The sequence below is a fragment of the Notolepis coatsorum genome (assembly GCF_963971535.1).
Source record: "Notolepis coatsorum genome assembly, chromosome: 9".
In the NCBI taxonomy this organism is placed as follows: domain Eukaryota; kingdom Metazoa; phylum Chordata; class Actinopteri; order Aulopiformes; family Paralepididae; genus Notolepis; species Notolepis coatsorum.
Genome location: NC_140173.1, coordinates 134299338 through 134327032, shown reverse-complemented (window position 1 = coordinate 134327032; position 27695 = coordinate 134299338). Strand labels below are relative to the sequence as shown.

At 41.3% G+C, this 27695-nt stretch overlaps 1 protein-coding gene across 1 annotated transcript in view; it reads left to right on the top strand.

Moving 5' to 3' along the window:
* Positions 1-514: 514 nt before the first annotated feature.
* Positions 515-27695, top strand: part of LOC311234765 (uncharacterized protein) — a gene marked incomplete at its 3' end in the record, with an annotated part of 49098 nt that continues 21917 nt past the window's right edge. The window contains exon 1 of the mRNA XM_084322009.1: positions 515-697. Within this exon, the coding sequence (XP_084178135.1) occupies positions 541-697 (157 nt within the window). The 5' untranslated portion in view covers positions 515-540. The remainder of the gene's footprint in view (positions 698-27695) is intronic.

Here is a 27695-nt window from a genome sequence, read left to right as displayed (position 1 = left end):
ATTACACAATCAAACATTTTTATTTTAATACAGAAATGTCGGCCTTCTGAAAAGTATGTTCATGTATATGCACTCAATACTTGCTCTGGGCTCCTTTTGCATGAATTACTGCATCAATGTGGCGTGGCATGGAGGCCATCAGCCTGTGGCACTGCTGAGGTGTTATGGAAGCCCAGGTTGCTTTGATAGTGGCCTTCAGCTCGTCTGCATTCATAGGGGAGGGAAGGTTCAGGGGGTCCGTTTCAAGTTCAAATATGGGGCCCTTATTTTGTATTAACAACAAATATTTGCAGAGGGTACACACTATAATTTTCTAAATGTTGCGGGCAGTACACTCAGTGTACCCCTAGACTACATTAGTGGTTCACTTTGCAGTGCACCATAACATGTGAAAGGTATCATGGAATATAGTTTACCACGACTTTACCCCGATGACGTCAGTCCTGCGCGACCGTTTGCTGGTGCCAGAACTTCAGAAGCCAGGTCGCTTAGTTACAGCTGTTGTTGTTTTCATCTGTTACCTCTCGTTCCTCTCTAAATATGGCTAGAATACAAATACTGAAAACATTGGTCAATGAGCGATTAACTGCGGCTGCAGAGGAGATATTTGGGGCATTTGAAAGAACCATAATACAGTATGAAGATGAGATTGACCGCCAGCGCAAGCTGTTGGATTTCGGCCCGAAACGCAGAACAGGTTGGTGAGATCCTCTGTCGCAAAAGTACTTTATTCGTCATTCAAATCAATATGTGTTAATTCGTGTAATATTAGGACAATGCAGCATGCAGCTAATATGGGGCTATATTCGGGATATATCCGTTTGGGACCTAAATGCACATTTTGCACACACGGCCACGGAGGTTGTTTAACGTTTCCATTTGACATTCCAGAAGAATATAACATTTGCCAATCAAAGGTAAGGCAACTCATTCGTTTAACAAAAGCTATTTCCCAAGTATAGTGAGATGATCTGCCCCCCAATGAAACGTCTTGTGACGAAATGTGACTCTCGGAGTCACCGCAGAGCTGCCAGCGTGCACCTCATGGAGGCTGTTTCCACTTGGCATTACGTGCGTTCGGTCAACGTCGGACATATCTGAGTCCTCCAGGAAGTTGCACTCGAACGGCCGATCAAGTGGTAAACAGTGGTAAACTCGGAGGGTCACCCTTTGTGATGCAAATATGCTTTATTAATAGGGATGGACGATACCACTTTTGCATTACCCAAAGCTGTAAAGATATGTGAATCCCTACCCACATTCAAAACCGCTCGAAACTGGCCACCGTAAATGTCCAAACCCCCCCACCCCTCCTATTAGACAGTCTCCTCCCCACCGCATGTATATATTCTCTCCCCACCCAGTGGCGTAACTCTCTCAATGTGTGCGGGGGACGTCGATGGGGGGGGGGGGGGGGGGGGGGGGGTTAGGCCCCCCTTAACCTAGATTTTTTTTTTTTTTTTTTTTTTAAATACCAGGGGTGCAATACCGCATTTTCCCAGGCGGTGGCGCCATTTCTCCATGTAAACGACACACTGAGCTCAAACAGAAACAAGCATTTCAAAGTATTGTTGTGACAAATAATAAACAAATTTGAAAGGTTTATGGTGAAAGAACATTTATTATATGGTGCTTCAATTAGCAATTATGAACACAGTAATACAAGATATGCATGATAAAAAAAAGACATGCTAAGTTCCTGAGAAACACTACTATACAATATACAATTTTAGCTCTTAATGTATCTATCACCTTTATCTATCACCAATCACTTTTAATCAAATTTAATTACAGGTACAAAACGTTAACATAAATCACTCTTATGCACTGGTACATAAGTTATATAACAAACCTGTTTAATAAAACTCTAACCCTTATGGTCATGCCTGCATCGATTGTGCAATAATCTAATACTAAAATACCTGAGAGGGCACTGGTTCCTATGTAGACTACTATACAATTTTAACTCTGTCATTATTATACTTAATGTATCTAAACTATATTATACAAGAGCCACATCTGTTCTTTCCTTAAAGTGACTTTTTATATACCTCATTCCTTTAAAGTGACTTCTCCATTATTTAAATTGACATTTTCACATTTAAACTCATCCAATGCTTCCAAAGACATGTTGTCTCCGATCATGGGCAGAGATGAATTCCTCACAGAGTTCTCATGTCAAAGGCATCAACTCTTTCTTGATGTATATGACAAACTGCCACACTTCTCAACCTTTTCTGCTTCATGGAGTTGCGAAGCCAGGTCTTCAACCTCCGGAGTCCGCTGAAACTCCTCTCAGCTTCAGCAGAGGATGTGGTAACAACCAGCAATAGCCTCACAAGGACTAGGCGACAGCGTAGCAAAACTTAGTTTGCTTTGAAGAAGTAGCTTTCTCCTCTTGGGCGACGGTGCCATCTCGTTGTTGCATGCACGCAGGTAGGAGTCGGACATAGCACTGTCGAATGTCTTATCTTATCTCTCTTTATACCGTATGTGATGACTTATTTTAAAACACACCTCGGCTGACGACCCGAGCTATTATTATGCAAAGACGAGTACTTTAGCGAGTGGGTACTTGGGCCGCGCAGGGCAAGAATGCGACCCCCATCTACTGCTCTTTGCATAATAATAGGACAGGTAGTCAGACTCGGCTCTTTGGACGGTAAAACGTGGGAGGTACAATAACTGCATTCTGAAAATATGCAGGGGACACTTTCCGATGTCCCCGGCGTCAGTTACGCCCCTGTCCCCACCGCATGTATATATTCTCTCCCCACCATATGTATATTTGTCTCCCACCCACCCCCTCCAAATGTACAGTCTCCTCCCCACCGTATGTATATATTCTCTCCCCACCGTATGTATATTTCTCTCCCACCCACCCACCCACCCACCCCCTCCTAATCTCATTTATACTGAATATCGGCCGATACCGATCGCTGGCCGATCGATCGGGGCAGCCCTAATTTCGACAATGTTGACTGCAAATAAGTCATTGATAAGCGACGGCCAGATTAGACACATAGCCATAATTTAAGATATAGTAAATGTGTTCACAAATGCGAGTGCTCTATCATTGAAGTGGGTGGTGGCATACGCTTGCTTTTAAACCACGGGACCCGTGGCATCCAAAGTGTTAAGAGCAAGTTGCAACACTTAGGAACATAAAGTATGTTTTCATAACTGGATCTCGGAGATGGCTTGCCAGATTACGAACTTTGGCGTCCCTTTCCACGTCCTCATGGCAGTTGAAGTATGCCTATATAGGGAGGCAATATATGGTGAAAATAATCAATGGAAACATACCATAATACATGGAGATATCTGCTGAGTGGAGTTTAGTATTACAATCCTACCTTCAAAGCCTCCCACTGGTTGAGTACTCTCTGTATGCATGTGTGCAGACTGAGCCATCGATCTGGTCCTGCAGCACCTCAGCAGCTTCAGGCTGAGCCATCTGGTCCTGCAGCACCTCAGCAGCTTCAGGCTGAGCCATCTGGATCTGGTCCTGCAGCACCTCAGCAGCTTCAGGCTGAGCCATCTGGTCCTGCAGTACCTCAGCAGCTTCAGACTGAGCCATCTGGTCCTGCAGCACCTCAGCAGCTTCAGGCTGAGCCATCTGGTCCTGCAGCACCTCAGCAGCTTCAGGCTGAGCCATCTGGTCCTGCAGCACCTCAGCAGCTTCAGGCTGAGCCATCTGGATCTGGTCCTGCAGCACCTCAGCAGCTTCAGGCTGAGCCATCTGGTCCTGCAGTACCTCAGCAGCTTCAGGCTGAGCCATCTGGTCCTGCAGCACCTCAGCAGCTTCAGGCTGAGCCATCTGGTCCTGCAGTACCTCAGCAGCTTCAGGCTGAGCCATCTGGTCTTGCAGTACCTCAGCAGCTTCAGGCTGTCTGAGTCTGTAAACTCCACAAACTCCTTGTAGAGCTCACAACTCTTTGCACTGAAGAACATATTTTGTAGGTAAAAACAAAGAAGTTCCAGGCACTCTTCATATATATATATATATATATATATATATATATATATATATATATATATATATATATATATATATATATATATATATATACTGTTCAATATAAACACTGGATTCACACTACAAGAACCAGGGTTTCCGTTAGAAAAAATTGTTGCCGGTCTCCGTGACCTGCAAGATTTCAATCTACCGGACAAATGAGATTAATTCCGGTCATAGTTTATTGAGCTTTAAAACAATTGATAGGCAGGCTATATAAAGAATGTCATCCTCAAGGCATGTAGATTTATAATATTATTACTTAAAACTAGACTACTTTTGCGTATACAGTCATTAATATATTCCAAATAAAATAAGTCCCTCGATACTCCGTGCTGCTGCTGACTTGAAATAAGTCGGTCCGACACTAAACAGCAGTCTGTTATAATCACATTTTTATGAGCTAACGAATTCCGTTATATTGGACATTTGTATTAATTATATCAAGCGAAGAACTGAGAAATTTGGCAGAGAGACGGCAACATTATCGTGGGTTTGCGTGATGTATATCTCCACCTCCCAACGACTTGGTGCTGGTCATAATGTCCGGTGAAAACAACTCCCTCCAAGCACAACTTGACCACCCGAACCGTACCAAAACAGGCCAAAATTAAATAGCCCATGCGACGAACGATTCATTACATTCGTTTCATCGTTGCTCCACCAAGCAGCCGGTCCAACAATATCAGCGCGAGCCGGCCAGCCGCCTGCAGTTAGTTTGCAAGAAGCATCCAGCTGCAGACCCGCAGAGCAGCTTTCCAGGTCTGGGGACCGCACTGTGCCAGCAAAGCTGGTGGGTTCTGTGGGTCTGCAGCTGCATGCCTTCCGCAAATCCAGCAGCAAGCTCTCACTGACACAGCGTCGTCATTACCAGACCGGCTGCTTGGCGAAGCAACGACAACAAACGCAATGATTGTTTCGTTCATCGCATAGGCCACCCAACTCCAGCCCATCCAAATACAATTCAAATAATCAAACTGTGCCCAGAGGGAACTATTTTCACCGGACACTATGACCGGAGAGATTAAATTTGTCGGACTTCAACAGATTTTGCCGGCCAAATACCGGTAATTACCGGCTAACGGAAACGCTGACAAGAACGCTGCAGCCCTTCTTCTTGTTCTGTAAGGCCCGACAAGTTAACACACGTTAATGTCCCCATGGGCCGGACACGTCTTCTTTAAACAAGTCAAGAAGAAACATCACAATAAGTCAAGAACAAAACAAGAACACCATAAAGTCCAAACTTTTTTAAATAAATGCAAAATAAATAAATGCAACACTCCCAGACATACCCCACGCGAAGGTAAGGAAAAACTCACAAAAACCTAGCAATAGGAAAAAATGCACCACAGGCAATGTGGAGGAGAGAAACCTTAGAAGGGCCATTCAAGGGGGGATCTCCCTTCTTAGATGTCGGTGATAGTAGTGTTTAGGGCTGACCTTCGAAGCTTTTTTTGGCAATCGAAGCTTCGGGGCCGAGCTTCGATTTTAATTCGAAGCTTCGAATTTTTTTTTTTTATCTTATGTTGTGGGACTTGTACAGCACTTTCGTAAACGTTGTTGTTTTTAAATGTGCTCTATAAATAAAGTGGGTTGGATTAATTAATTAAGTAGCCCCTTTCGTGACTGAGCCAACAAGGTTTCACTCGGCTGTGTGATTTAATTCAAGGTGGATCGCTGTTGTTGTTTGAACAACTTCAGATTTCATGGGAACTACCAATCCCCCAAATCAAGAATGTTTAAGATGAATGAAGTAAGATTTTGATTATTTGAAATATGGCCTGTGTAGACTAAACTATGCACAGAATTATGTCAGTCTACAAGGTCCGGATTCTACATGGTCCGGCAATGTAGACCTTGTAGACTCCACTACAGACCAATTATCAGTGAATGTTCATGCATTTTTAAGAAGGGCAACTTCCACAAAAAAACAAAGAACTCACCAAAACATCTCAGTAGCACCTTATCTAAATTTTATTTCCTATTTTGTTTATTCATCCCAGTATCTTTCTTTCTTATGTGTGGAATTCTACAAGGCATGTAGGTGTATATGTATTTGAGGATGATATCCTTCAAACAGGCAATAGTGATGATATAATTTGGGCAGTGCTGAGCTGGGTTACTTTCCTCCAGTGTATTTGTCCCCCGGCCCCACCCAATGGAAACATACACACACACACACATTTACATTTAGTCATTTAGCTGACGCTTTTATCCAAAGCGACTTACAAGTTCTGTACGACAAGACAGCAAGAAGGGTACAACTCTATCAGCTGAGTAACAATGTTTATCAAAGTGTTGCGTGTTAAGTGCATGACAGTAAGGTTAGTCACGGTTAGATTTTTTTTTTGTTTTGTTTTTTATCATTTCAGATAATGGTTGAAGCAGGGTTCGAAATTAACGGGGGCTTGGGGCATAATGCCCTTGAAAATGGACAAAATGCCCTCGAAAACCAGTTAAGGGGGGCACTTAATGCCCCCGACAGTTTACTAATTATATATATTTATCCGGTAATGGAGCGTCTGTGTATCGTATGGTTCAGATGACGCACAAATAAAAAAAAATCATTTGGCGGAGCCTGTGTTCTGCACTGGCTGCAGGCAGCAGCAGCAGCAGCAGCAGTCAGTTTGTGTAAAAATGGCACGCACAATATAAATCAATCTTCATTACGACTTTAAAAACATAGCCATTAACATTACATAGGCCTACACACATCTTGCCATAGCGTTAGCAGTTTGTAAACACAACGCACGTTTTAACTATGGTAGCCCGACGCAGCCCGCAAGCTAATACTGTACAGTCAATGAAATGTCACCGTAGCTACTAGCTACTGTAGCAGAGGAGGAAATGGGAGTCTGAGAGGCGGGGTGTTTAAAGACAATGATAGGCGTTTATTCAACATCCAAGAAGGCTAACATACAACTGTGTTTTACTAACTCCAACCGGGACTATTGCCGCTTTCGCGCTGCTTGTTGATGTTATGAACGTGACCGGAACTGAAGGTGCCACACGCTAAAATGTCCGTGGGGACCCGGCGCCAACCCATAGATAGTTCCAACTCACCGAATTACGTAATCCACCACAGTTGCACTCAATATTTAAATAATGTTAGTCTAAATAAATGTAGACAGAAACATAATAATTTCAAGCAGAAAATGAATCTTTCCATTAAGAACTGACAATCAGGGAATTGGGCGGCGTGGCTCAGGGGTAGAGCGGGTTGTCCAATGATCGAAGGGTTGGTGGTTCGAATCCCGCTCAAGCCCATGTCCATCCCACTGCCGTTGTGTCCTTGGGCAAGACACTTAACCTACTTGCCTCGTATGAATGTGTATGCATGTGAATGAATGTTGGTGGTGGTCGCTTCCGTGAGTCTGCCTCAGGGCAGCTCTGGCTGCAATTGTAGCTTACCACCACCGGTATGACTGTGTATGAATGAATAATGGACTCTGTAAAGCGCTCTGGGTCTCATGAAGAGCGCTATATAAATCCAAGTCATTATTATTATTATTATTATTATTATTATTATTATTATTATTATTATTATTATTATTATTATTATTATTATTATTATTATTATTATTATTATTATTATTGTTTTTGTGTGTTTATATTAATTAAAGAAAGGAAAGTCTAGTGCTGGCTGAGCATATTGTTTGTACATATTGTTTGCATATTGTTTGTTAATACTTTGACAAATGTAGCCTATATTTTTCAGTCAGTTCGGTCTTTGTGTGCCAAACATTATTTAAGGCTGTAAACACTGTAAACCTTTTATTTTATTTTTAATAAATGAGAAGCATGTTTAGATTTGAGTGGTAAATTGTTTTTAATAAAAATTAACGTATATCGAACTGAAAACCGTGACCCCAAAATCGTGATACGAACCAAACCGTCCATTTTGTGAACCGTCCCACCCCTACCGTTTATCATAAAAATTCAGTGCCCCCGAAATACAAAAAAAAGCCCCCGAAAATCAATTAAGGGGGGCAAAAAAAGCCCTTGAAAAAAAATGTTAATTTCTAACCCTGGGTTGAAGAAGTGAGTCTTTAGTCGACGGCGAAAGATTGGACGGGATTCGGCTGTCCTAACTGGGATGGGTAGTTCTCACACACACACACACACAAACACACACACACACACAAATCGAAGTAAAAAAAATGTTTGAAAAAAAAAATTTAATTTTTTTTTCTTTTTTTTTTAAACTTCGATTTTTTTTTATGTTCGAAGCTTGTGCCATCGAACGAAGCTTCGAAGTATTTAAGACAGCCCTAGTAGTGTTGCAACGAATTGTTCCAACGAATGCTTGGGATAACTTCTCATAAGTTCTTCTCAGCATTACCCACATTGCATATGGGCATTTCTAGGAACTTCGTTGTCACCTCCAGATTGGACTAATCTTAAATTCTTGCAAGAATGACGAATTCTTTGTCGTTTTTTCTGTTGTTTGATTCGTCGCACAACAATGAAAAAGGCTGAGCTTTACATATGCTTGTAACTTCGTCATCAAACTCCACAGCTAGGCACCTGTTGAGCAAAATAGTCCAGTGATTAGATTTGATTGTCCTTTATAGCAAAACAATCTATGGGGAAATGGGATGAGGTACAACTTAGGTAAGGTGCAATGAGTAGGGATGGGTATCGTTAGGATTTGATCTTATCGATACAGCTTAACACATCTTGCGCCAAAAACGAGTTTACTCGTTATTGCCCGCCAATCGAATAGCGCCAACAACGAGTAAACTCGCTTTTATTATCGTTATTTCCTTTATTCGCTATTGCCATTCATAATTTTTTTTTAAACAATGTTTTTATTGTACATTTTTTCATACATATATACAAACAACAGCACATGATAAAAATAAAAAAGACACCCTTCAATCCCCTCCCTTCCCTAATTACAACACAATTGACCTTTCCGCAGACATATTACCACAAACAATTATTGTTAATGCTTAATTGTTAATCGTTAAAGGGGAACTATTTTATAAATGGCCTTCCTCAGTGTCCAGTACCGTCCCCCAGCTATGTGGATTCATATCTACAGGCTCCACGTCTCCGACTCTCAATGTCCAAGATTCTTCAACCACCTAATAATGTGGCAGTCGGTGTGGCATTTGGCCCCATTCCACACAGTAGTAGGAGCCCAGCCTTAATATGTTCCAAGATCCTGAGGTAGAACACTGCTGCTTTTCAGTACCTGATTAGAAATATAGAACAATGATCCTCCTATTTTCCTTTTTTTTTTTTTTTTTTCAAACCTTTCAGAGGTGTTCCATAGACTCACAGGAACTGTGTAAAAGTTCCCACACCGTGAAAGAAACAGCAAAATAGCTCTCCTTTAAATTACCTACAAGAAATCACGGAAATATCAGTACAAAAAAAACAAAAACAAAAAAACAATATAAAAATACAATACAAGATACACTAATAAAATAACATAAAATGAATTACAAAAACACAAATAAAGATAAAAATAAACAACTGTCCTTCGGCTTCTCTACCTAGGGATGGGAATTGATAGGATTTTATCGATACGATTCCATTATCGATTCTGCTTATCGATTCGATTCTTTATCGATACCTGATCAATTTATAATTTAAATAAATAAATTGGAAATGCAACAGAACTAAGCTGGTTAGAATAACAACATGCAACTTGACATTTCTGATTGTCATTTATTGTTGAGCCCCCATGTCAGGGGCGACAGTGGCTCGGAAGGTAGAGCAGTCGTCTGGCAATCCGGAGGTTCCCGGTTCGATTCCCGCTCCTCCCGGGCAGCGTGTCGATGTGTCCTTGAGCAAGACACTTAACCCCTAACTGCTCCCGATGAGCAGGTTGGCACCTTGCATGGTTGCCTCCGCCATCGTTGTGTGAATGTGTGAGTGATTGGGTAAAATGTAAGGAACAAATTGTAAAGCGCTTTGGATAAAAGCGCTATATAAAAAATCAGCCATTTACCAACATTAACTATAGCCTACACTTAAATAAAATAATGTATTTGAGATTCTCTTAAAATGTATTTATTTTTTTATTCTTAAACTAATTTAATCTATTGAATAACAGGTTGTTATTCCTCTGACTTCCGTCTCACACACACACACACACACACACACAGAGCTCCCTCCCCGGGCCCCTGTCCTGTAAGGTATTGGCTTGTGTTGCTACACGGACACATTTGTATGTTGCACCATGGTACTTCCTGTCTTACAGAGTACAGACTAGTAAACAAACACTCCCAGGGCTGTACAGTGCGATGATATGATCGCAAATTGCCCCCTAATTTGGTCCGTGCGAGTTTAAAATAATATCTGGGGGCAAGCTTGCGAGTGGTGATTTCAACCCTTCATTCACATTTCACTCCTAAATTAATCCATACAAATTGTAGTAAAACATTAGCCTACAACCAGGGCTGTACAGTGCAATATAATGTTGCGGTTGTAATTTCATTAGACAGACCAGTGCGGACCTTTAATAACATGCAATTTAATTGACACGAGCAATGAGCTAACGGTAGCTTCTAACCAAGGTATCCATTAGGATTATGCTAAGCTAACTAGCGATCTCTGCTAACCCTGGAAAACGGTCAAAGCGGACTCCACAAGACTAGTTCCATTCGTGAGGAAAGGGGGTGGGTTATATTGACAACGCTTGACAACAGAAGTTTAAACATAACTTCATATTTATTGGTTATTAATTTCTGTATATCATTCAATTTCGATCTCCGTGTGTCTCCATCTCCATCTCTTCCTGTTTACATTCGAGTGTGACGTCATCACCTACGGCAGCTTAGACGATCAAAACGCGAACCTAGAACAAAACCCGAAGGGGGGGGGGGGCTGGCTCTCTTGTTCGTTCTCGCCCCCCCCTCTCTCTCTCGCTCTCTCTCTACATTCAATGATTTAAAGTAGCCAAATGTTACACACAGTATAAATACTAACTGGATAGTTGATGATATAAACATTTAATTTCATTATCTGAAATATTCTAAAATCATTAAGTCTGTGTGATTATTATTTTCTCACAGTAGTGTGTGTGTGTATATATATATATATATATATATATATATAGATAGATATGTGTGTTTGGCTAAAGTGGATAGAAAACACAGTACTGTGTAAAAGGCACCCAAGAGTTTTTATATAAATTGTCTTGGATGTAAATAATTTTTTTTATTAGTGTGTCAGTAGACTACTCTTAGTACATTTTCATTAAATTATTTTTTAAAGCATCTTCATGGTTTAATAATGCAAACATATGTTGCAGGGACTTATTATAATCATCATATTGGCGTGACTGTATGCATCAAAGGGTTAAATCAAGCATTTTTAAGTGCTTTAGAGGAAATGTCAAAATATCGCGATATCATTTAGAGTCTTTAGTCTTCTTTTTTTTTTCTTCCCCTAAACCTTTCTCTCATTTTCCCTTTCCTCTCCCTTACCTTTCATGTTTCCTATCTCTCTCCTTTAGATTCTTACGTTTTCCAGGAAGTGTATAAACGATGTCCATGTCCTTTCAAACTGCTGTGTTTTTCCCTTCTGTATGTATGTTAGTTTCTCCATTGCTAAGTTTTCTGACACTTCCTTTAACCACTGTTTAGCTCCTGGTCTCTGTATCTCCTTACAGTTCAAAGCTATCACTCTCTTGGCCTGTAACAAACAAAAATTAATCAATTTCCTCTTTCTAATATAAGCTGGGAACTTCTCCGGGTATAAGTGTAGTATGTTTACCTGGGAACCCAACGGTACCCTTTTTTCTGTACTTTACTCTCCCTCTCTGAAGTCTAAACTTCACAACACACAATCTAAAACCCCTTACCTGCCTCTCCCAAACCGATCTTGTATCTCAATGGGACTTCCTGGTTAAAAAAAATAATAAAAAGAAATTGCGATTTTTTTTTTTTTTTTGATAATTGCATCATTCCAAATCGCGATTTCGATAAAAAATCGATTAATCGTGCAACGTTCGAAAAGGCTATCGTTAGATAGCGCAACCCGTGTAACGTTAAGTAATTTGTTGGGTGACATTAACATTACATCAATAACATCAGCATATTTACCCGACCATAGCAAGCATTAGTCTCTTCATATCTCTCAGTTCCTTTGCTCAGAGAGCCCGTACTGAATTGTACCCATTCTGCAATCAGTTAATAACGTTTTCAGTAAATCAATCAGACAAATGTATAGAAAGGCTTTTATTATAACATTCTTTGCAGTAAAGTCTGCGGAGTGCTGGTACTCGTGGGCGGCGGGGAGCTAACGTTATTAGCGCAAGCTCTGGAAGTTGTTTTGATTTATCGTGTAACCCAATGGCGACTTTCCGGAAGTAAAAAAACCAATAAGCGATTGCCGATTGGTGGTAAGAACAGCAGAGGTGGGTGCAAGCGATATTCTGCGCCCCTAAATCTTTCATTTTTAGGGGCACCTGTGCCCCTAGTGAAAAAGCTTAGTGTACAGCCCTGCCAACAGATGTATTAGTCAATTTATACAATGGCATGCAAATTTCTCGATTCTGATTGGCTGAAACAGTCAAGTTATACGTGGTTATTTGTCATAACCCCCGCTCCTGGTCCCAGAACCCGCCCACAACCGAATTACAATCACTCCGCCGTTAGTGGATTTAGAAATGCAAGCAAGATGGCGGACAATAATCGTTACGAATGGATATGTTGATAGGGTCATAACGACAGGGTCATAACGACTAAATCAAAAACTATTCTGTCACGGCGAATGTGTTAGTTTCTTACACAATGTTGGATTATGTAATTGGTGGGTCATGAGTCATTGTGGAACAAAATAAATATTGCGTGAATTGATTGATTGATTGCAAATTTTATTAATGTCCGTTTTGTTTCAAACTGGTTAAGCTTAGGCCCTCTTTCGAAGTCGGTTATGGTTAGAGTTTATCTTTAGAGCAGGGCGATAGACCACCAGCCCTGATTCCAAACTCTAAGCATAACCAACTTCGAAAGAGGGCGACTTCGAAAGAGGGCCTAAGTTTAACCAGTTTGAAACAAGGCGGACATTAATAAAATTAGCAATCAATCAATTCAATAATCCACGCTCACTTAAAACAGCGCACCTCCCAGCTGCTTCTATAGAAAGTAGGTTACATTTTTGTTTTACCTCCTATAGGGCAAAGAGAACTTGTTTTTTTTACCTACTTTCTATAGAAGCATCTAAGAATAAAGTTCTATAGAAAGTAGTGTTGTCAAAAATATCGAAGTATCGATACATATCGATATTGAATATTTAAAACGGCTTCGATACTCATTTCCCGAAGTACCGATACTTTCTGCAGTATCGGTACCAGCTGGCTTGCTCCCGCAAGTTGTTGACAGACAGACGCGCTGCCAGAGCCTTGTCCTTCCGCCTCCTCCTCCTCCTCGCTCAGAGCAAGACACAAGCTGCTGCAGCCTCCTCCCCTCACAGCCGGGCAGCGCAGCCCTGTCTTCAGTTTGTAAACAACGCTATTATTAGCTAACGTTAGCTGTCGTTCCTCCGTTAGCTTAATGCTAGCTAGCTGGCCACCTATTACTTCATGGAAACGGAGTAACGTCAAGCCGAGCCCACTACACCAGTACACTCATGAACTCGACACAACTACCCAGTTTCCAACGTTAGGTCGAGCGGAGCCGGAGCCCATCCTACACTAGTACACGGATGAACTCGACACAACGTTACCCCTCCTCCATGAAGTGTCCAATTAGCAGCAATGTTGTTGAAAATGTAACGTTAATAAATGCTCCGAGCATAGCTCCGGAGAAATCTCTCTCTCTCTCTCTCTCTCTCTCTTTCTCTCTCTCTCTCTCTCTCGCTCTCTCTCTCTCTCTCTCTCTCTCGGGTCATAACTAGAAAGGTGCGCTCAGTAAACCTAAAATCTCCAGCAGCCACTCTCTCTTTCTCTCTCTCTCTCTCTCTCTCTGATCTAAAGATAAACAAATGGTTTTAAAAGTGTATTTATCTTCTCGTATAGTACCAGAGAGAAGCTGAGGAGAATCAACCAGCAACAATAGCAACATTTGTTAAGAAAAATATATATATATATTATTATAATAAAAAAAAATTATTATATTTTTTTTTTTTGTATCGAAAGTATCGATACTTTTCAAGGTATCGTATCGAAGTCGAAATTCCAGTATCGTGACAACACTAATAGAAAGTAGGTTAAAAAAAGAGAAGTTGGATGTGTTAGTGAGAACAGTTGGATGTTAGTGACAACAGTTGGATGTTTTAGTGAGAGACAGTTGGATGTGTTACTGAGAACAGTTGGATGTGTTAGTGAGTACAGTTGGATGTGTTAGTGACAACAGTTGGATGTGTTAGTGAGAGACAGTTGGATGTGTTACTGAGAACAGTTGGATGTGTTAGTGACAACAGTTGGATGTGTTAGTGAGAGACAGTTGGATGTGTTACTGAGAACAGTTGGATGTGTTAGTGAGAGACAGTTGGATGTGTTAGTGAGAGACAGTTGGATGCGTTAGTGAGAACAGTTGGATGTGTTAGTGAGAGACAGTTGGACGTGTTATGGAGAACAGTTGGATGTGTTACTGAGAACAGTTGGATGTGTTACTGAGAACAGTTGGATGTGTTAGTGAGAACAGTTGGATGTGTTAGTTTGTTGGATGTGTTACTGAGAACAGTTGGATGTGTTAGTGAGAGACAGTTGGATGTGTTAGTGAGAGACAGTTGCACTTCCGAGCTGCTTCCACACAGAGGCAACTTCTCTCTTTTTTTTTTTTTTTGGGACTACTTTTTCTGCTGATGGTTGTCAATAAATCTTCAATTAATGTGTGTTTATTGTATAGCAATAAGGTTGGATGATATCGGCCATTGTATAAAAGCATTACATCACACAACAGTGTGTTATAGAAATTAGATCACGCCTATGGGGGTCTAACGACCACCCATAGGCGTGATCTAATTTCTATAACCCACTCTGTCTCGTGATGTAATGCTTAAACAATCCACAGGAGAAATCATGTTTAGTTTCCGCGCAATTTGAACAATAGCCTAGACTGTCTGGACCCCTGTCAACCCAGTCCACATGAGAAAATGGGAGATGGAGAGAGATGGAGGGGGAAAGAGAGAGACAGAGAGAAGAAATGTGGACAATAGCATCGGCTATTGGCAATCTCGCAGGGTGACTATAGGACGATGTGAATATGGAGCACATCGCCCAACTCTACTATCATACTGTCATGGCTGCTTTCCAACCCCTAGCCATAGTATAAAAGTGGAATTTGTGTGATACTAAATAGTGTCATTAGCTTAAACTCACATTGATGCCTGCTAGTGTTGTTGTGGGGCGTGCGTGTCATGGATACGTGGTGTCAATAGTGTCGTCATAGGCAAGCGCAGTAAGGCAGTTGTTAGTATCGCTGCATTTCTCTACACTGAGCTGAAATTAAACGATTGCACATAAATTAGGTAAATAAATATTAACAATATTTATTTACAACACATAAATTAACTTATTACAATTATACATACAGTAGTGACAACACACATATTAACTATTTTCAATACAGGGAGGCACATACAACACTAATGTGCTATTTACAACCAGTGTCAGAGCAAGCACACTCAAGTTCAGAAGTTCTGAGGGCTCCGAGTGCACACTGGACTCTCTGACCGAAGAGTCAGTTTATCAGAGCGGAGCAGATTTTCAGAGTGAATTTATGAATTCACCTTAAGTAGGGCCCTATGAAATCCGTTTTATTTTTTCGGATATGACTTTTCCTGTTTTCGGATTTCTCTGTTTAAAATGTTCCTGTTTTTGGATTTATCTGATGTTTTTTCCTTTGGATTTAACCAAAATAAACTATACAAAATTATGTTTTTAACTAACTTTAATAACAGTACATCTGCAAACAGTGCCAGTGCAGTTCAATGTTAAGTTATGAGTTATTTTTTTTTTCAGTTCAGTTCAGTTCAATTCAGTTCAACTGCCAGTGCAGTGCAATAACTATATAATAATTAAATAGTTAAATAATACAAAATAATAATTTGTTTAAAAGAAATCAGAAAAAAACTAAAATGTAATTTCTTTCAAAGAGATGTCCTTTAAACAGGGTTTGTACGGGTGCTGGAAATCCTTGAAAATGCTTGTATTTCAATGTGCTGTTTTCAAGGTTTTAAATGTGCTTGAATTGTGTATAAAGTGCTGGAAAGTTATTGAAATTGTAATTGCACGTTATACTTTCATAATAAATCGCTATCTGATTGAATAGTTTGGTTTTTAGATAAAGAAATAAAATAAGTCGGAGCGACTCGAGCAAGCCTAATTGCGTTCGCCTTTCACGCAAAAAATGAAATGTGGCTGGGCTCGACCTGTAGTGTTTTTTTTTTTACCTGTGCCATCTGAGAACAGCGCGCACGTGTGTGTGTGGCCAACATGCCGGGAGGCTGTCGTTTTAATGAGCTCTGGCTTGGTCAGGGCTGTACGTAAACTTTTTTTGCACATAGCACTGGTGCTACAGAGGTTGATCGTTTTGTAGCACAGGCCAAAATCTTGTAGCACAAGTATAAAATGTGTTATATTTGTAACAGTCACAAATGTGCCTATTGTATTATTTGTGTTATTTAGTTGCAGTGCCATGTTTGGCTGTCATTTTATGCTGACAAGTTGACGTCACACAGCCAGACACGTTACGTGTAAGGAATTATGGGATTTGGTGTTGGGTGTATGGACTCTACTAGGGGTGGGAATCACCAGTTTCATCACGATACGATACGATATAGATTCTTTGGACAACAATACGATATTTGCTGATATATGCCACGATATGATACGATGCAGGTGCCTGCAATCGATATGAGACGATATCATAACATAAGCCCATTTAACACAATCAGTAACATTTAGATCAACTAAAAAAAGGCAACGGAAATATCATTTGACATTTTTATTTTTGACCTCTTCCAGACTTTTAAAGGAAAAACAATCTATTGTTTTTAATACACATAGACCTCCTGTTCACTGTAAAGTGCCACGTTTTTATATATTGAGCTTTAAACTTTAAGTTAAATGTTTTGGAACTCACAACATAACATGCAACCTTTTTATGTTGCATGATCATGAATACATTTATTTTGTATTGTATTTTTTATGTTTAAATATCAACATTATCTGTCCACCCTCAGTACATTTACTATCAATATAATATACTCGTCTGACTTCATGTGATCTTTCCAAACGCACACACACACACACACAGAGAAGGGAGGAGGGTCTGCTGTTCTCTCTATATGGCTATGAACAGCTTGTTGTTAGCTCATGCTAACGTAACGTTCATTTCGGACTTTATGACGCGAGGATTGCAAAGCATGTTATATGCATTTGACCCGTTGCCGAATAAAACAGCAGGGATTTGTTTTGGGTCGCGACAACACTATCCACTAGCTCTGTTTCAATGTCCGCGTTCCAAACGCTACTGTCTGCTGCTGAGACGAGTCCTGCTCACCTGCTGTGTTGTGAGCTGAGCCGAGCGGATATGAGTCACTGCTCGCAACTCGCGGGGATATTGTTTGCTAGGGATTATGGGATTTGGTGTTTGATATATGGAGTCTTACGCAGAAGGGACATTGTATTTAATCGCACAAGACTACAAGTACCAAGTGGATAGCGTGGCGCCGTGGCCCATTCAATTTACCGCGTCACTTTTTTTCTTCTTTTTTCCGCCAGGCACGGGCCATCGCACCAGTGCTATTGAAGTCAATCCTTTCATCGCACAGACTGACGTCAGTGTCGCACGTGCGACATATATGTCGCACTGTACAGCCCTGGGCTTGGAGATATAAAATATAATTCATGGTTAAAAAGAGGAGAACATCCCAGAGTAGCCGTGTGCAAAATATGCAGAAAGGACCCGCAGATTTTTACCATGGGGAGTCTGCACTTTCGAGCCACATGAAAGGTGAGCCAATGAGCCATGGGTGTTATTAACGTGTCTTGGCCTGGCTTGCCAGGTACTACTAAGTTCGAGACTACAAGTGCTCCACACCTGTCTCCGTAAATGTTCGTTATAAAAATACCACTTCAATAATCGAAATAGTCAAGTAACAGGCAGAATACACTATTGGAATTACAAACTCGTGTTTACCGGACTCTGTTTTTCACCGCAGTGTTTTGAAATAGGCAGCATGTACCCTAGCCTAACGTTAGCTAATTCCCTTCCATGTATTTCAAAACACGAAAACTTGTTGTGTATTGAAATGGTATTTAATTTTTATAACGGAACATTTACGGAGACTGGTGTGGAACTGGTGTGGGGCAGTTGTAGTCTGGAATGCAGTAACGTACTGTATATGTGTATGTCATGTATGTCATGATGAATTGAACATGGGGGACCCTGATGTAAACAAGACGAAAGTCTTTCTCTGGTCTGCATCCCCTTAACAATTGTGTGTATTAGGGGCGGCTACGTGGCGCAGTGGGCAAGGCGCTCGCAACGAATGCTGGAGACTAGGCTCGAACAGGATGCCTCCTGTTTGAGCCCCGCTCTCCACATTGCTTTCAGTTTAGCTGGTCGTCCACAGTAATACACATTGGCCGTATTACGGGGAGGGAAACTGAAGGGTGGGGATCGGGCGTTGTGGACAGCAACTCCTACAGGTCGGTTGGTGTGCCTGCGCAGTAGAATCAAGAAGCGACGGGGGCGGGGCCCCTCCAAAGCCCAGACCCTCGACGCTGAAAGATCGAGCCGCGCAGGTGAAAAGATGCGACGGCTGTTACCTCGAGTATCGGAGGGGACTCGTGCTATGTATGACTTAGTCCACATTGCAGCCGGGTTGTGGGAGGCAAGAAACAACGTTTGAAGACAGGGGAGGGTTGAATTGGACGATATGAAAAATTGGGATGGGAGAAAAAATAGAAAATGGGAGAAAAAGTGGATAAAAAAAAAAACAATTGTGTGTATTGAGCCGTACTGTATTGTACCCATTCTGCAATCTGTTAATAACGTTTTCAATCAATCAATCAAATGTGACGAGCCAGGCCAATCTTAGCATGTTAATTTATGGAATATGCAATCTAACAGCTAACGTGAACTTTACTGTAAATTACATGGATAATAATGTTAAGGTAGTTAGTTCATTCCTGTAGGTACTAGGTAGGCCATCATTAGGCTCTTAAATTCATAGGCAGTAGCCTATAAATGAAAATGAAATATAAATGTTGTAAACATACATACATAAGGCTCAAGGAGCTGATTGACTGCCTACCTCAAAGTCTGTTCTCTTATTTTGCAAATTCAGTAAATATTTGATTGAAATTGAAGTTTTATCTGGTGATTATTTGAGTGATTGTTTACCTACAGGAATTAACTAACTACCTTAACATTATTAGCCATGTAATTTACTGTAAAGTTCACGTTAGCTGTTAGATTGCATATTCCATAAATTAACATGCTAAAATTGGCCTGGCTCGTCACATTTGATTGATTGATTGAAAACTTTATTAACAGATTGCAGAATGGGTACAATACAGTACGGCTCAATACACACAATTGTTAACACTTCCTGCGCCAAAAACGTTGTACAACGTGTTTCAAGTTCATGCTAATTCTGCCATTCCACGGCGTACGACGTTATTGAGATCATATTTCATTTTTTTGCCATGTTATTCATATTTCCCTCACGGAGCCTGGTCTGATGCAGTGTGAGCCGGCACAACTCTGCAACGCTTCAATACTGCCCCCAGGTGGATGATCGGCGAGTTGCCAAACCGGAAATGGCCGGTTGGATCTCGGTGCGTCTCCGAAATGCGTCCAGCCACTCGCTTATTGTTGCGGGACTGTATACACACGTCCCTGTGTAGCGATTGCTGCCATAACGCAATAATCTATACGATTTGGCCGTGTATTATGATTATACAGACTAACAGAGAAACAGACTAAGAAATGATGTAAACTCCATGATCAAAACAGCAAAGAAAAAATTCATCAATGACAAAACCGAGGAAAACAAAAACAAACCGCGTGAACTTTGGAAATTACTCAATAACCAACTAGGCTGCAGTAAAAAACTTAAAACCAGATTCTCAAACATAAACATAAAGACGGACAACACGCTCATCACAGAAAAGCTGGATGTAGCCAATTACTTAAATAGTTTCTTCACAAACATAGCCACAACACTGGTAAACAAACTACCCTCCCACTCAGGGCATTATGGGGTAGAACACATAGTAGCTTACTACAAAAACCTAGGGGTCCACAAAGACGACTTCAAACTGGAAATGGTAACAACAGATGAGGTACTCAAAAAACTGAGCGCCCTCCAACCTAACAAGGCCACTGGCCATGACAACATCCCCTCCAAATTCCTCAGAGACTCAGCAGCCGCCATCACCCCAGTCATCACACACATAATAAACCTCTCTATAAAACAGGGACACGTCCCCAAGGACTTCAAAATTGCGAGAGTGACCCCTCTGCACAAAAAAGGCAGTAAATTAGACCCAGGCAACTACCGCCCTGTTTCTATCCTTACCTCCATCTCGAAAGTCATGGAAAAAATTGTATACGAACAGGTCGAAAAATACCTTGCGGAAAAAAATCTAATCTACGAATTCCAATCTGGCTTCAGAACATCCCACTCCACTGACACATGCCTTCTCTATTTAAACGACCACATCAAACAAGAGGTGGACGCGGGCAAATACTGCGGCATGGTCATGCTGGACCTACAAAAGGCCTTCGACACTGTCAATCACACCATTCTGATTGACAAGCTAAAAGCAATTGGTTTTGATAGTCTATCAGTGAGCTGGATGCAATCCTACCTGGAGGGGAGAGAGCAGATGGTGGAGGTAAACGGTACCCTATCCCCCCCCCTCACAGTAAACTGTGGTGTTCCACAAGGAAGCATACTAGGTCCGCTACTGTTCCTAATTTATGCAAATGACATGTCGTCAGCTTGTGACTGCAACTTGTTCCTGTTTGCGGACGACTCAGCCCTGCTGGTCTCTGACAAGAACAAGTTACAGGTTGAAAAAACCCTCAGCTCAGAACTAAGCAAAATCTGCATATGGCTCGCTGATAACAAACTATCATTACACATGGGCAAAACAGAGTCCATTCTCTTCGGTTCAAATAACAAACTCAGCAAGACCGACGGCTTCTCAGTTACAGTGGGTGACAATATTGTCACAAGGAAAGAAGATATTACCTACCTGGGTTCCATCCTAGAGGCAAATCTTTCCTGTGACAAAATGGCATCCAATGTAATAAAAAAAGTCAACCAACGAACTCGTTTCTTGTACCGGATCTCCTCACTGGTAAACAAGAATACCCTGAAGACTCTAGCAGGAGCACTCATTCAAGGGTACTACGACTATGCTTGCACCTCATGGTACCAAAGCACCTCAAAGGCGCTAAAAACAAAATTACAAACATCTCAAAACAAACTGGTCAGACTACTGCTTGACCTTACTCCTAGAACCCACCTCACCCCTGCCCACTTTGACAACCTAGGATGGCTTAGAGTAGACGACAGAGTACAGCAACTTGCAATGGGCCTGGTCTACAAGATACACTACACGACCAAGGTACCCATGTACATGACTAAATACTTCCCAAAGGTCAGTGAATACCACGATCACAACACCAGAGGGAGCTCCACAAATCATGTTAAACCCAGATTCGGCTCAAACAAGGGACTAAACACGTTTCGCAATTATGCCACATCAATGTGGAACGCCCTACCCAAAGCTGTAAAGGAATGTGAATCACTACCCACTTTCAAAAACACTCTCAAAAAACACCTAAGGGAGACTGCAACTCGAAACTGGCCCCTGTAAATGTCCGAACACAACCCCCTCCAATGTACAGTAAATTACCAAGTATGGTCTTGTCAATAATCCAATGTACAGTGTTGTTTGTACAGTTGTACAGTGTCCCCCACCCACCCCTCCTACCCACCCCCCCACCCACCCAACCACCTCCAATGTACAGTCCCCACCCACCCCTCCTACCCAACCCCCCCCCCCCCCCCCCCCCACTCCTACCCAACCCCCCCCCCCCCCCAACCACCTCCAATGTACAGTCCCCCCCCCACCCCCACCTACCCAATCCAATGTACAGTTTCTACGCCTAATGTATATACTCTTTTCTTTTTGTATCACAAATACAGTACTGTAATTGCAAATCTGGTATGTCATAAATGTATAGATGTAGCAGTACTGTCTATCTGTATGTCATGTATGTCATATATGTTACGATGAATTGAAAATGGGGGACCCTGATGTAAACAAGACGAAAGTCTTTCTCTGGTCTGCATCCCCTTAACAATTGTATGTATTGAGCTGTACTGCACTGTACCCATTCTGCAATCTGTTAATAAAGTTTTCATTCATTCATTCATTCATACAAACCGGAAATGGATTTAGGCGATTGCGTCAAATAAGTGGGATGTTTTTGCTCCAGTCTCATCGCCCAACGGTAAGAGGACGCTGACGTTACTTTCAGTCTGTTTGTTTATTATTATCCATGCAAACTGCTCTGAGCAATATATCACCCATACCATAAAGCATTTAACGACGATCACGGAATTATAAACGACCCCCCCCCCCCTCCGTTCATCCGCGCATGATCAGTCATAACGTTTAGGATCATGTACAGTTGAAATTTTTAATATAGCGTGGATCGGCAACAAGCGGCATTTGATTATCTATATATGCGTTTATGCCTATAACTCACATTCTAGGAATTACTGCCGAAAACGATAAAAACATATTTATATTCTAGACGGTATTTTTGTATGAATGTATGCATGAAAAAGTAAAACGTTCCTACATCCTGAACGATAGATAATCGATGTTGAATGGGCCATAGTAATGTCAATTTAGCAATACAATTTAAAAAGTTATAGCCCTGCAAAGACGGTGAACATCTCCATAGACTTACAGTACTGGCAGAGAATGGTATAAGATGCTCAAAGTGCGTGGCAGGGAATGTGTTAAGGGGATGCAGACCAGAGAAATACATTCGTCTTGTTTACATCAGGGTCCCCCATGTTCAATTCATCATTACATTTATGACATACACGACATATGTATGTATACAGTACGTTACTGCATAACACATCGGCTCAGCCAGGTTATATATGATGCCAAGTCTACATAATTTTGGTTGTTTATAGCACAATAACATCTGATTTAATGTGATGGAAGAAGTGAAATAATCATTTTCACATAAGATGCTGGAAAATCTTGAAAATGCACCTTGAAAAATCTTGAAAAGTGCTTGCATTTTGCCTTGGAAAAGGTGTACAAACCCTGTTTAAAGGTTCGTGCTTCTCCCCATCTCTGGCTGACATCACCATCTTTAGGGCTGACCTTCGAAACTTGTTTTGGCAATCGAAGCTTCGGGGCCGAGCTTCGATTTTAATTCGAAGCTTCAAAAAAAGGAAAAAAAATATATATTAATTATAATATATATATATTTTTTTGTATCTTATGTTGTGGGACTTGTACAGCACTTTGGTAAACGTTGTTGTTTTTAAATGTGCTCTATAAATAAAGTGGATTGGATTAATTAATTAAGTAGCCCCTTTCGTGACTGACGCAGCCAACAAGGTTTCACTCGGCTGCGCTGCCTGGGTGCAGTGGGGCTGCTCTCACAGCCAACGACATGACATTACATAATTATGTTGCAACCTTCGTCTATCAAGCAAACAATTATATTATATTTAATTTATAATTATATCAGACAATGCACCTACAAAAGCAGATGATTACAATTAAATTAGCCAACTTGGTAACACATTAGTCATAGCAGCATAGGCATAGCCTTATTAATGTTTTGTGTGGCGTCGCCGTCGTGATCGATTTTTTTTTTAATGTTCGAAGCTCATGCCATCGATCGAAGCTTCGAAGTATTTAAGATAGCCCTTGTGATACATGATGGTTAGGCCTTTGTGTTTTCCTCAGTGAAGGATTCTCTTTTGTTGGTCAGCAGCGTTTTGTACTTGCTGAAACTTCACTCTGTATAATAATTTTTTAAGTATAAATATCAACATTATCTGGTAGGGGTGGAAATAATGGTACGCATTCGAACCGTACACCGTTTGGTACGACCTCCACGGTTCGGGGCATGTGTGTATTGTTAGGTTATTGGGATGCACAAAAAAATACGCACATACCCAGAGTGGCAGTAACTAAGTTAGCTGCAAGCTAAGCTAATGTTGTGTTAGCCACAAGCTAACCGTGGAAACGATCACAGCGATACCAGTTCCATTAGTGGGGAAGGGGGGGTATATATTGACGAGGCTTGACAACAGAGGTTCAAAGATAACTTCACATTTATTGGCTGTTCATTTATATTATATCATCAGGGCTTCTCCAGGTTCCAACGCCGTGTTACTGTGGTTGTATTTACTTCCTCGTGTGACGTCACTTCAAATACGGCAACCAAGACGCTCCAAAAGCGAGTTGAGTTGATTAGGTACCATGCAGTGAAAAGCGGCATAAGAGAATACTTCATAATGTTTCATGCAATTAAAAAGTAAATATATATTTAGTACACATGATTTATTTATTTTAAATAACAGTGACTTTTCCTTTTTGATAAGAAAGTCTAGTGCTGGGGGGCGGCTACGTGGCGCAGTGGGCAAGGCGCTCGCAACGAATGCTGGAGGCAAGAAACAACGTTCGAAGACAGGGGAGGGTTGAATTGGACGATATGAAAATTGGGATGGGAGAAAAATTGAAAATGGGAGAAAAAGTGGATTAAAAAAAAGAGTCTAGTGCTGGTTGCGCATATGCATACTTTATGTTGATGGCCTTTGTCCATAATGTGGCCACAAAAATAGAAAGGTTTAATTATTTAGTTTGTTTGCACTAAGTTAATACTTAGTCAGTCAGTTCGGTCTTTGTGTGCCAAACATTATTTAAGGCAAACCGCTGTAAACCTTTTACCTTTTACCAAATAAATGAGAAGCATGTTTAAATGCCTCCCCTCTTGCTGTACCAAAATCTCTCCTAGCTCTAACCGGTCACTGTCAAAATAATGTGCCTGATGTCAAACTGCCTCATTCTTTCAGTTTTTGCATGACTACGTCCTTGAGAATAACTGAAAAGTTGGATTGGGGCTATTATCCTGGTCCAGGAGGGTGACGTGGATCCACTCACTAGGCTCCAGCATCTCCAACAGCTGTAGGGGGAGAGGAGAGGAGGATGAGTCAGATCAGACTTCTAGGTCTTTTGTGAGCTGTGTGTGTGTCTTACTCTGATCTCTTGCAGGGGAACACACAATTTACATATGACAGCGTCCATAAAGGAACCTGTGATTGCATTGCCTGTGCTTTAGCCCAAAATGTTCAAGTTTTTTCAACTGAGAGAAAAAAAAGGAGCTAGATACCATGGCGCTATACAGACAGTGAACATTCCCACTAGTTAACATTAGCTAGCTATCTTAACTTAGCTAATTAATACTCCAGTCTGCACAAAATACGAGACTCAGTGCTAATTGACAGAGCTGTAAACACCGGTAGCCTAGCCAAGCTCTAGTGTTTACTGTACGCTTGGCGCTGTTTAGCTAATGTTACATACAGCTCGTTAGTGGACATGCAGGACGCAGCCTCAACATAACTGAAATAGCGTTCGCTTAGCAAGCAAACAAATAGCGTTGTTTATTGACTTTCCAGCATTGCATCTCACCAACTAGGTAACAACATAGCGTGAACACTAGGGCTGTCTTAGATACTTCGAAGTTTCGAAGCTTTGTTCGATGGGCATGTTGTACGAGCTCCAGTCTGGATTTAGAACATCATATTCCACAGACACATGTTTATTATATCTGACAGACCAAATTAGAACAGAGGTGGACAAAGGTCAATTCTGTGGGATGGTTTTAATAAACTTACAAAAAGCCTTCGACACTGTTAACCACAACATACTTTTATATAAACTGAAGGCTATGGGTTTTAACAGTATATCCTTAACACTTTGGTTGCCTAAGGTTAAATTAATGATATACCATAGATTGCCAGCGCTATTTGTCTATGGAGAAAGTCCCCTTCTTTGCAGGGCTATAACTTTTTAAATTCTATTGCTACATTGCCATTATTAGGGCCCATTCAAAGTCCTATATGTATTGTTCATTGTGTAGCAACGTTAAACTTTTTCATTCACATATTCATAGTAAAGTATGGTCTAATGTATAAGTATGTTTTCATCTCTTTCTGCAGCTTTCTCCAGAACGTGATATATAGCCCCAAATGCATTATATTGATGATGAAATACAGTTTGATGGCAATCAGCGCGATATAAAAAATTCCAACTAGACGTACTTCTAGAAGTTACTACACGTCATCTGATGTTGACCGGATGGGCGAGGGGGCGTTTATAATTCCGTGGGAAGCGTTATACCAATCATCTAATGTGGGTCAAATGTTGATAATATCAGTTATTATCGAAGACGGTAACGTTACACGCTGAAACTCACCCCAGTCTCCGCGCGCCGTTGGGCGATCATCGTCGAGTAGAAATTTTATCATTATGGGATATATTATTACCCGGTCCATCTCCAGCTTGTATAATGGTATATACGTCCAAATCATGTTGTTTATCGAGTTATTGGCAATCGATCGCTATGTAGTGTGACGAGCTAGAGTGCCGGAACCTATACCGAGTGCCCGGAAGTAATATGGCCGACCAGCAAAACCTCTACTGCGCTTCCTGTTAAGCGGTTGCGCCGATCGGCCACCAGATGGCGCTCCTGAACCGCCAGAGAGCTCAGTGGGTCCTGCTGGTGGATCTCAGGCCAGCGGAGGGACATTATGAATCCGATCGCAGATTTTTGAAATATTGATATAAGGACGCTGTACAGCGTCCCCCGGCAACTTTAGCATGGCCAGCAAAGACGTGAAAAGACGTGTCCCGGCACTCAAAGTGTTAAGGTGGATGGAGTCTTATCTGAGAGGCAGGAAACAAGTAGTGGAAATGAATGGGACCATATCCTCCTCACTCCAACAGACGTGCGGGGTGCCGCAAGGAAGTATTTTAGGACCACTTTTATTTCTTTTATATATCAATGACATGAAAACTGCATGTGATTGTAAACTGTTTTTATTTGCGGACGATGCTGCACTCATGGTCTCCCATCAGGACAAAAGAGAAGTAGAGAGGTCACTCAGTCTAGAGCTTGTCAAGATCAGTCATTGGCTGGTCGAAAACAGGTTATCCCTACACCTGGGTAAAACCGAAGCTATCCTTTTTGGCTCGGCCATACGACTTAAGAGGTCTCCTGGGTTCAAGGTAGTGGTAGGAGATATCGAGTTAACAGCAAAGGAGGAAGTCACATACTTGGGATGTATTTTGGACAACACCTTATCAGGGGTGAGCATGGCACAAAAGGTGGTCACAAAGATCAATCGGAGAATGAAATTTCTCGGTAGAGTGTCCACCTATATTAACAGGTCAGCAATGGAAGTCCTGGCAGGGGCACTGATCCAATGTCATTATGACTATGCATGCTCCTCCTGGTACACTGGCATCACAGTAGCACTGAAAGGTAGGCTACAGACAGCTCAGAACAAATGAGTTAGAATGATTTTAAAACTCCATCCCAGGACTCACCTTACACAGACACATTTTAACAGCCTCAAATGGCTCAGGGTTGAGGAGAGGGTGTCTCAAATAAAACTCAACATAACACATAGGATACTCGGG